Source organism: Cetorhinus maximus, chromosome 7, assembly GCF_964194155.1.
Source record: "Cetorhinus maximus chromosome 7, sCetMax3.hap1.1, whole genome shotgun sequence".
Classification (NCBI taxonomy): Eukaryota; Metazoa; Chordata; class Chondrichthyes; order Lamniformes; family Cetorhinidae; genus Cetorhinus; species Cetorhinus maximus.
The window spans coordinates 67,306,791-67,318,719 of record NC_135885.1 but is presented as its reverse complement, the minus strand read 5'-3'; the positions used below and the strand labels follow the sequence as shown (position 1 = coordinate 67,318,719).

Here is an 11,929-nt window from a genome sequence, read left to right as displayed (position 1 = left end):
AGGGCTTTGCAGGGTCGTCAGGGCTGCGATTGCCGCTGTCGTTTCTGGTGCCTAGGCCGATGCCGGTTGATCCGTCCGGTTTCATTCCTTTTAGCCTTCATAGTGGTTTGATACAACTGAGTGGCTTGCTAGGCTATTTCAGAGGGCAGTTAAGAGTCAACCACATTGCTGTGGGTCTAGAGTCACATGTGGGCCAGACCAGGTAAGGAGGGAAGATTTCCTTCCCTAAAGGGATGTTAGTGAACCAGATGGGTTTTTACAACAATCAACAATGGTTTCATGATCACTATTACCAAGACTAACTTTTAATTCCAGGTTTATTAACTGAATTTAAATTGCACCAGCTGCCATGATGGGATTTGAAGCCGTGTCCCCAGCAGCATTAGCTTGTGTTTCCAAATTACTAGTTAGCGACATTACCACTATGCCACCTCCTCCCCTATTCTGCGAATAAAAACATCATTCATTTGCTTAGTTCTACGCTTAGTTTAGCCCCTACACATACCAAAGGACATAAAGAACCTGGAGAAGGTGCAGAGAACTACCAGATCAATATGCAGCCTTAATGTTTTTAGTTATAAGGATGGGCTTGAAGAGTTGGGGCTTTACTTTATCCACTTTGGAGAAAAGTAGACTTAGACGAACTTGACTGACTGAAATTTTAAAGTTAAAAGAATGCATTCAATCTAATTACAAAATCATTTGGGATAGTTAGGGGTTATTGGACTAGAAGGTATGCCAATAAAATGTTTGAGCAGAGGGTCTGAAGCAGATTATCCAAACAATTTGGATTCACTGCAATCTTTTACAAGGGAACGTGAGTTTTTCTCAAATTGGTCAGTCATTTTGTTTTGTCTCTCTCCCAGTAAATTGTATTGATATAGTTAAGGTATGGATCTGTAAGTGAACAGGGTTGCACCACAGCTGGATGGGATGGTGTTGCTGGGTCACGTGGTCTTTTCCTGTACATTGACATGAATATTCTAGCCAAAACAAAGATAATCTATTGAAAACAGAAGAAAACTGCATAAAACTCAGGCAACTCACTGCGCTCATTTAAAAAATTTTTATTCAATTCAGATAGAAAAATTAAATGATGCCATTAGATTATTTTTAAAAATGTAAATAGCTAAGAAATACAGTCTTTAGCCATTTCCATTATTGTGTCCATCTTCTCCCCACCATCCCAAAAGAATCTTTGCCTGATCTTGAAAATAGATTTCTTAATTTGAGAGACAGGAAAGCAGTACCAAAAGATGACGCATTGTACCAATATTTATTACAATAAATATTTATAGATCTCATTGTTTAGATATGATAATGATTAACGTTGTTGAAAAAAAATCACATTATCAGAATGATTTTAGTTTGAATTTTTTGGAAAGCATAACTAAAACTTCTCTATCTCAGTTGCATCTGTTTTGCATTTTGTTATGGCAAACTATATTTGCATATATAAACACAAGGGTTTTAAGGTTTTTTAATAGCATATTCTATCTTACATGTACAGTTTATATAATTCCATTAATGGATGCAAGGAATAAATATATTGCTGTTTACAAAACATCAGTGTATTCATCAAACTCAGCTACTTTTGCAACAGTTACTAGTTAATGAATTGAGGCCTTCATTACACATCAATATCCATTATCCTAGTTGATTAGAATAGTTGCATATAACAGTCTAGTTGTAAATGCAATCTATATTTTAAATTACAATAGAAAAACACAGGCTTACTTTAGTTTGCAGTTTTGAGGCAAAGTACAGAATTCTATGTAAATACAGAAACGTTAAGGATTAAGGCATTACATCATCATACTTCAAATCGGAAACTCTGACATTAGAGAAAGCATGTAAATTGTTCAGATACCAAATTTTCTATGTTCACTCTATATTCCTAGATAGCATCCTCCTTACGTCCAATAACTGACAACAAAAACATAAGTTACTCCACTAACTTGAATTACCTGTTTAGAGGTGTATAAAAAAAGCTCAAAATGACTCACCCATGTTTTTTTCTTACAGATATGGAAGGTACAGCAGAAATGAAGGACTAGATATGAGAATTCAGAGAGGAAAGAGTAGAAAGGTAGAAACACCTAATCTGTGTCCTATCACACTCTAGCATAAAATTAAGTATACTTTGCTGCCTAAGAATTTACCTACTGTTTTAACTAGAAGACTCTCTACAACTACTTACAAGGGAAATTCAATGGCACCATAAACTGACTTGTGATCACAGAAAATTCACTGCTGAAGTATTCAGTGATTAACTAATTATTACCCTTTTGAAAATGACTACAGGCAGAACAAAAAACCCTACAATTTTTGGTTAATGGGTGATAAAATTATGTATGCGGGTTACAGAAAGAATCCAGCATTACTACAAGTCTGTCAACACCTTCAAAAGTTAACATGAATTAATATCTTTGAGTAAATACTTTTGTTAGAAAAGCACCAATAATTTCACATGTTTGCGAAACAGTAACCAAAAACCTGTATCTGCTACCCCAATTTTACATTTCTGCACTATGCAGTTTAACATTAACACAATATTGACATGGACACAGTGTTCAAGAATTCAAAATTGCAACCTTCCTGGAATAATTTATTCGGAGAAGCCACATCTCCAGAGATCTTAAAATGTTAAATTTAATTGCAATACTTGGTATTACCTTTGTAGAGACTTAGGAAGTAAAATTCAACTTTAACAGGGTTACAAAACTGACACTAATAGATCAGCCATCCACTCTACACCATACCCAATCTGTTACCACCTGTTTTGTACCAAAGTTGAGTTTTACCCTGCCTTTGTACAACAAAGTCGTCCCACTAGTAAAACTGCTTCAACTAGGTCAGAACTACACCAGGTTTATATTTCACATGGGCCAGGCTTGTAGCCATTCTCAATGAGGTTGTCAATTTAAAACAGTTATATGCAGTTTTTCATGGCACAATTTTTAAAGCATTTTTTCTTTTTGCACAAAGCTTTCCCACATATATTGCATTTAGCAGCCATGCTGTTAACTGATAGGACTCTTTATTCGCATAAGTCTGGGCAAACTTGTAGTAAAGGTAAAAAGAATAGTGTATTAACTCATTTATAACGGGTTTTTTTACATATTTAAAAAGAATCCTAGATATACATCAGGCTGCAAAAGAAAAAAGCATCAAAATACATGTTGTAAAATTCTGCGATCAAGTCATTTTTGTTATTTGGGGATTTTGTAGGAAAGCAACTTACTCCCTTCTGCAATGTGTATATCCAAATGCATAATTCTTATTTTTTGTTCTTTTTTCTGTTGTGGAAATCATTTCTTCCCTTCTTTAATCTAGGCCTCTCCAGGAACAGGGAAATAGGGTGTTTAAAAAGGCAAGAATGCATAGATCCAACTATCCTGTATATGGCTGAAAGTCAGGTAAGGACAGAACTCCCATTTACATTCATGAGACTTTTGTGTGTTTATTGGTGATGATGCCACTACCTAATTCTAACCTCCCTCACCACCTCCATCCTCCTGATTATTTAATTTTCCTACTTGGCTACAAAAATGCCTCAGTTGGTAGTGACCGTTTTTGACAAGTGAAAAGATTTTTCAGAAGAGGCAACAAGGTGCAAAATTCAGCACTGGTATTGAAATACTTAATTATACATACTTTATTCCTAGAACTCCATAGATTTAGTAACTATGTACAGAAAAGGTTAGCAGTGCATGAAACTGAGTGTAGGATTAGTCAGGAGTAACTCCTCAAATAAAACTGTTCTACTGAAATAGCTTGGTTTTACTATGATGTTTAAATTTCTGGATTTAAATAATATTAATAATGCAACAAACTTTTCTATCTCAGATGCAAATGATGATATTTTAGGCAACTAATTGGACACCATCTGCCATGCGAAGGCACACTATACATCATGATATAAGGAGCAATGCTGACAATAGAGTACAGTATAGCCTTCTAATATTTCAATTAGAGTAATATTCTATGTTTCTAGGCGCTGACAATTTTGAATGCGTGCGCATGGATGTTGGGGGGCGGGGGGCGGTGTTGACAGTTGATTGTAGCCTGCCCAACATGTTGCAGTACACAAATGCATACCATGTACAGAATGGATGGTTCCCTACAAGTTTCTGATCCCAGCTGGACAGTCCAGCATTAACCCCACAATTTACTACCACTCCTGAGGAAGGGATAATTGTAGGCTAACTCATTCCTCAAAGTTCAAACTGCTGCAGTCATCTTAAAAGTCAGGGTGATGTAAGAGTCACAAAAAGAGAAAAACACTTATTTCAAAAGAACAGTAATAGAATGTCATAAACCTATAGTGACAATCATTGACATTCATAAATCAGTCATTTTATGCGTGCCTCCAAACAGCAGGTACTTAATAGTTATTGAAGAACAAGGAATATTGTATTTTGGAAGTGAAACCCAGCGCTAACCAAATTTGTTGCATTTTGTTTATATGCTATTACCTAAATACCTTTCAATTCTGCATTTTACTAAAGCAATTCCACAAAATTACCAAATGCTACTTCCTCAACAATCACAAAGCAGCAATCTATAATATTGTAGGCAAACATCTTGAGCATCTTGTCAAACAGATCTCTTTTGATCTCTGCAAAAGATTAAGTCATGCAGCCTTTACCATGTAAGTAGTACAACTGAGGTAGAGAATGAAGAGGCCCCGAATCATATTTAGAAAATCAAACGACCAAATGAACCCAAATCACTTCCTCCCCCAGCAGCTGGACCACAACTTCCAGAAGGACCACCGTTATCATCATCGTCAAAACGTCTCCACCATATCGGAGTTGTAGCAGGTGGTGTACTGTTAGATCTTTTTCGTGCTTCCTTTTCTTCTTCCTAGAAGCAAGTTACATCATTACCACACTCAGAATTGACATGTTTTCTTTAGACAAATTAAACTGTTTTCACACTCTCGGAAACTGTTTTCACACTCTCGGGTTAATTCAACTTTTGTTCGGATAAAATACATTCCTTCAATTACTCAATACAGCAATTTTCTATTCCCAGTAGATACTAGTACCATGTGATAATAACACTCAATGTCTAGTGTCAGGAACAGCCTATATCCCCATCACTTTTAGCTTGTCTCCTTGTTCTGTCAACTGCACCATCTGTCTTATTGAACTTGCAGATACCAATGGGAACTTGCAGTAAACAGTTACAATGCATTGGGTTAGTTTTCTATTGGTTTGATAAATCTACATTGAAAGATTTTTTCTTAATACATAAATAATTTACCTAGTTTAACTTGCATAGGATACTACAATTAAACAGGTAGTCACTGTATTCAGGCCAAGAAATATTCATCACTTCAATATGATTGTTAGAGTTAGAATACATGTTCTTGATTCTAGACGCACTACTAGGCAGAGCATTTTCTGGGAGCTGGAGTGGCCTGTGGCTGATTCACTTAACTCCAAAAGTTAATGGTCAACTACTGGAAAAGTAATTGCAGAGATGTTCCTGGGTTGATGAAAGTACAAACGAGAAACTATGGGGGAAAAAAAAGCAATGTGGCCTATTGAGCCCAAATGTTACAAAATCTACCTCAGCATAGCATCGTCTCTGGCAAAATTCTCTCTGAATCCAAACATTCAACCAAAGTTTCAAAATTTTCAATCATCACATTCTAACTGAATAATGTTATATAAAAAGCTTCTCTCATCCAAGCAGCATGGAACCCATTTGATCCATGAAGTACATAACCATCAGTCTATAAAAAAAGGGGACAAAATCAATGCAGAAGGAAGAAAAAAGTTTTCCAAAAACTATACAGAGCCTTGGTGAGACCACACCTGGAGCAGTGTGCGCAGTTTTGGTCTCCTTACCTAAGAAAGGGTATACTTGCCATTGAGGGAGTGCAGCGAAGGTTCACCAGACTGATTCCTGGGATGGCAGGATTGTTTTATGAGGAGAGATTGGGCCGACCAGGCCTGCATTCATTGGAGATTAGAAGAATGAGAGGGAATCTCATTGAAACATATAAAATTCTGACAGGACTGGATGCAGGGATGATGTTTCCTCTGGCTGGGGAGGTGGGGTCTAGAAAAAAGGGGTCACAATCAGGGTAGGCCACTTAGGACTGAGATGAGGAGAAACTTTTTCACTCAGAACATGGTGAACTTGTGGAATTCTCTATCACAGAGGGCTGTGGAGGCCAAGTCACTAAATATATTTAAGAAGGAAATAGATTTCTAGACTCTAAAGGCGTCAAGGGGTATGGTGAGAGGGCGGGAGTATGGCATTAAGATAGAGGATCAGGCATGATCATACTGAACGGTGGAGCAGGCTCGAAGGGCCAAATGACCTACTCCTGCTTTTCTATGTTTCTAAAGCAACTTCTGACATATGAAGTCAGTCATTTTAGTCACCATTTCTTAGGAAAACTTGTAAATAGCCATAGGTAATATTCCACTCTTCTCAAGCAGTGCTTATAGTTTAAAATAAAATTTATATTAAATGTGAACACAGAATAAAATATGGCATTCAGCCCATTTAGCTAGATTCTCCATTATCATGTACAATCTAAATCATTAAGTTGTTGCAACATATTTACTTTCATTTGGAAACTAAACCACTGCATGTACAATCTTCAACCTAGAAGCAGTTTTAAATCAGCATGTAAAGGTTATAGAGTGAATCTCAAATTATCAATTTCATAACTCTATTACTTAACCATATTTGATTGTACTTTGCAAACTGCATTTGAATTTAGTTAACTTGATAATCTGTAATTACATTTTTCTTTCAAAACCTTCCATCTTACTCTTAACCAAATATTTTCTAGAACCCAAGTTAATTACTTTTGTTCAAATTCCTGCATATCTGTAATGGGAAGTAGGGCAGGGGGGAGAAATCAAATCTCTAGTCTTAGTAGAAACTTCCGATTTTGAATGTGTCCATAGTTCTGTTTTCGCCACCAAAGTTAACGAACCTGCTTATCTCTACATAAACAAAACCTTACAATATTTTTAATGGTTGAGTTTTATCATTATTAGCCATGGTTCAGTTGCACACTTGCCTCTGAGTCACAAGATTCCGCAATAAAGTCCCACTCCAGGGCTTGAGCACAAACATCAAGGCCGTCACCCCAGTGCAGTTCTGAGGGTGTGTACATCTTTCAGACGAGACATTAAACAGAGGCCCCACCTGTCTGTTCATGTGGATGCAAAAGATCCCATGGTACTATTTCAAAGAAGAGCAGGGAATTACCCACTATCCCAGTGGCCTGTCCAATTTTTATCCCTCAATTAACATCACACAAGCAGATTATCAGGTTATTATCTCTCAATGCTGTTTGTGGGAGTTTGCGGTGTGCATAATTGGCTACCGTGTTTCCTGCATTTACAACAGTGATCACGCTCCAAAAAGTACTTAATTGCTTGTAAAGTGCTTTGAGATGTTCGGTGATCATAAAAAGCACTATATAAAAGGAAGTCTTATTTTCTTTATTGTTCCTCCAATTAAAAGTTAAATCCTTGTTCTTAATAGTTTCGTCACTGCATTCCACATGCTCCCACACTTAAAGTCTCTCTAAAGACGGGATGTCCCAAGTTTCAAATGTGCTCTTTATATCACAAAATAATTACAGGTGGGGGAAGGCTATTTGGTCCATCTTCATTTGTCCTTTTTCTCACCAAGCCAAAACCTCCACACACAACCATATATTATAGTCTTGAATCTGTGTCTCTCTCTCTCTAGATTCTCTCCAAATTGCCTATCGGCCCCACCATGCTCACTGCATCTGAGACCTCTCCTGCACTCTTGACCCCACAACCATCCAACTTCCCTTACTGACCCACGTGGTGAAAAAAAACACTGCAAAACTAATTAATAAATTAATTATCTAAGTCGAGATGGCTGGGCAGGTGATGTGCTATAGCTGTATGATGTGGGAGCTGGCAGATCCCATTGCGAGCTGCAGTGACCATATCTGCATAAAGTGTTGGTTGCTGGAGGAACTCCGGCTCAGAATTGATGAGCTGGAGTCCGAGCTCCGGACGCTGCGGCACATCAGGGAGGGGGAGAGTTACCTGGACGCTTTGCTTCAGGAGGCGGTCACTCCCGGTAGATTAAGCACCTCAAATTCAGTCAATGGTCAGGGTCAGCAGGGTGTGACTGCAAGTGAGGCAGGTAGAGGGATCCTGTGTTCAGGAACAGAGGAGCCTCAGCTCTTGACCTTGTCCAACAGGTACAAGGTACTTGCTCCCTGTGTGGATGAGGAACAGGGCTGTAGGGAGAATGAGCCAGCTGACCAAGGCACCGTGGCACAGGAGGCCATTCAAGAGGGGGGAAGCAAAAGACAAGTGGTAGCTGTAGGGGATTCTATAATTAGGGGAATTGATAGCATCCTTTGTAAGCAGGATCGAGAGTCCCGCATGGTATGTTGCCTGCCCGGTGCCAGAGTGAGGGGCATCTCTGACCGGCTTGAAAGGATATTGGAGAGGGAGGGGGAGGATCCAGTTGTTGTGGTCTATGTCGGGACAAATAACATAGGTAAGACTAGGAAAGAGGACCTGTTTGGGGATTATCAGGAACCAGGAACTAAATTAAAGAACAGGTCCTCAAGGGTTATAATCTCCGGATTACTACCCGAGCCACGTGCAAATTGGCATAGGGACATGAGAATAAGGGAAGTAAACACGTGGCTAAAGGAGTGGTGTGGGAAAGAGGGGTTCCATTTCGTGGGGCACTGGCATCAGTATTGGAACAGGAGGGATCTGTACCGTAGGGACGGTCTCCACCTGAACCTATCTGGGACCAATGTTCTAGCGAAAAGGGTAAATAGGGTGGTCAACAGGACTTTAAACTAGAAAGTGGGGTGGAAGGGAAGGGTAAAACTCCAAGAAGTATGACTAATGGGAAACAAAGCAGCAGGTTAGCATGTGGGGAGGGGGGGTGGATTCAACTTCATGGAAAATTATTAAAAAATTGAAAAGAAAGGAGAGCCCAGGAGAGGCTATTAAAGTCTCTAGAACACAAAATAGGACAGAGTGTTTGGAAAGGGCTAGAAATCTAACTTCAAGCACATCAGATAAAGGGACAACAATGAGAGGGGGGACAGGAAATACAGGACTGAAGGTGTTGTATCGGAATGCACGCAGTATAAGAAATAAGGTAAATGAGCTTGTGGCGCAGATTGAAATTGGCACGTATGATGTGGTGAGCATCACGGAGACATGGCTGCAAGGGGATCAGGACTGGGAGCTAAATATCCAAGGATATACATCCTATCGAAAAGACAGGCAGGTTGGCAGAGGGGGTGGGGTTGCTTTGTTAGTAAGAAATGAAATTAAATCGATAGCAAGAAACGACGTAGGGTCAGATGATGTAGAATCTGTGTGGGTAGAGTTGAGGAACCGCAAAGGTGAAAAAAACCTTAATGGGAGTTATGTACAGGCCTCCGAACAGTAGTCAGGATGTGGGGCACAAGATACACCAGGAGATAGAAAAGGCGTGTAAGAGAAGCAAGGTTACAGTGATCATGGGGGATTTCAATATGCAGGTAGACTGGCAAAATCAGGTTGGTAGTGGATCCCAAGAAAAGGAATTTGTGGAATGTCTACGAGATGGCTTATTGGAGCAGCTTGAGGTGGAGCCCACTAGGGAACAGACAATTCTAGATTTAGTGATGTGTAATGAGGCAGATTTGATAAGGGAGCTTAAGGTGAAGGAACCCTTAGGAGGAAGTGACCATAATATGATAGAATTTACCCTGCAATTTGAGAGGAAAAAGCTGGAATCAGGTGTAACAGTATTACAGTTGAATAAAGGCAATTACAGAGGCATGAGGGAGTTGCTGGCCAGAATTGACTGGGAGATGAGCCTAGCAGGAAAGACAGTGGAACAGCAATGGCAGGAGTTTCTGGGAGTAATTTGGGAGACACAGCAAAAATTCATCCCTAGGAAGAAGAAGCATACTAAAGGGAGGACGAGGCAACCATGGCTGACAAAGGAAGTCAGGGACAGCATAAAAGCTAAAGAGAAAGCATACAATGCGTCAAAGAGCAGTGGGAAGCCAGGGGATTGGGTAGCCTACAAAGATGAACAGAGGAAAACTAAAAAAAGAAATAAGGAGGGAGAAGATTAAATGTGAGGGTAAACTAGCCAGTAATATAAAAGAAGATTGAAAGAGTTTTTTTTAGATAATATAAAGGGTAAGAGAGAGGCAAAAGTGGACATTAGGCCACTGGAAAATGATGCTGGAGAAGTAGTAGTGGGGAACAAAGAAATGGCGGAGGAACTGAATAGGTACTTTGCGTCAGTCTTCACGGTGGAAGACACGAGTAATATCCCCAAAGATCAAGAGAGTCGGGGGGCAGAGGTGAATATGGTGGCCATTACCAAGGAGAAGGTGCTAGGAAAACTTAAAGGTCTGAAGGTGGATAAATCACCTGGACCAGATGGATTACACCCCAGAGTTCTGAAGGAGATAACTGAAGAGATAGCGGAGGCTTTAGTGGTGATCTTTCAGGAATCACTGGAGTCAGGGAGGGTCCCAGAGGACTGGAAAATCGCTAATGTAACCCCCCTGTTTAAGAAGGGAGTGAGGCAAAAGACGGGAAATTACAGACCGATTAGCCGGACGTCAGTCGTTGCTAAGATTTTAGAGTCCATTATTATGGATGAGATTTCAGAATACTTGGAAGTGCATGGTGAAATAGGGCAAAGTCAGCATGGTTTCATCAAGGGGAGGTCATGCCTGACAAATCTGTTAGAATTCTTTGAGGAGGTAACGTGCAGGTTAGACAAAGGAGAGCCAATGGATGTTATTTTCTTGGACTTCCAGAAGGCCTTTGACAAGGTGCCGCACAGGAGGCTGCTCAGTAAGATAAGAGCCCATGGTGTTAGAGGCAAGGCACTAGCATGGATAGAAGATTGGCTGTCTGGCAGGAGGCAGAGAGTGGGGATAAGGGGGTCCTTCTCAGGATGGCGACCGGTGACTAGTGGAGTTCCGCAGGGGTCAGTGTTGGAACCACAACTTTTCACTTTATACATTAACGATCTAGATGAAGGAACTGAGGGCATTCTGGCTAAGTTTGCAGATGATACAAAGATAGGTGGAGGGACAGGTAGTATTGAGGAGGCGGGGAGGCTGCAGAAGGATTTAGACAGGTTAGGAGAATGGGCAAAGAAGTAGCAGATGGAATACAACGTGGGGAAGTGTGAGGTCATGCACTTTGGTAGGAAGAATAGAGACATAGACTATTTTCTAAATGGGGAGAGAATTCAGAAATCTGGAGTGCAAAGGGACTTGGGAGTCCTAGTCCAGGATTCTCTTAACGTTAACTTGCAGGTTGAGTCAGTAGTTAGGAAGGCAAATGCAATGTTGGCATTTATTTCGAGAGGACTAGAATATAAAAGCAGAGATGTGCTGCTGAGGCTTTATAAGGCTCTGGTCAGACAACATTTCGAATATTGTGAGCAATTTTGGGCCCCGTATCTCAGGAAGGATGTGCCGGCCTCGGAGAGGGTCCAGAGGAGGTTCACGAGAATGATCCCAGTAATGAAAGGCTTAACATATGAGGAACGTTTGAGGACTCTGGGTCTATACTCGATGGAGTTTAGAAGGATGAGGGGGGATCTGATTGAAACTTACAGAGTACTGAAAGGCCCAGATAGAGTGGACATGGGGAAGATGTTTCCATTAGTAGGAGAGACTAGGACCCGAGGGCACAGCCTCAGAGTAAAGGGAAGACCTTTTAGAACAGAGATGAGGAGAAACTTCTGAAGCCAGAGAGTGGCGAATCTATGGAATTCATTGCCACAGAAGGCTGTGGAGGCCAGGTCATTGAGCGTATTTAAGACCGAGATAGATAGGTTCTTGATTGGTAAGGGATCAAAGGTTATGGGGAGAAGGAGGGAGAATGGGGTTGAGAAACTTATCAGCCATGAT

General features: G+C 40.3%; 1 protein-coding gene across 1 annotated transcript in view; it reads right to left on the bottom strand.

Moving 5' to 3' along the window:
* Window positions 1–1,259: 1,259 nt before the first annotated feature.
* Window positions 1,260–11,929, bottom strand: part of LOC144682859 (ubiquitin carboxyl-terminal hydrolase 35-like) — a 102,541-nt gene continuing 91,871 nt past the window's right edge. Inside the window, exon 12 of the mRNA XM_078545670.1 lies at window positions 1,260–4,869. Within this exon, the coding sequence (XP_078401796.1) occupies window positions 4,702–4,869 (168 nt within the window). The 3' untranslated portion in view covers window positions 1,260–4,701. The remainder of the gene's footprint in view (window positions 4,870–11,929) is intronic.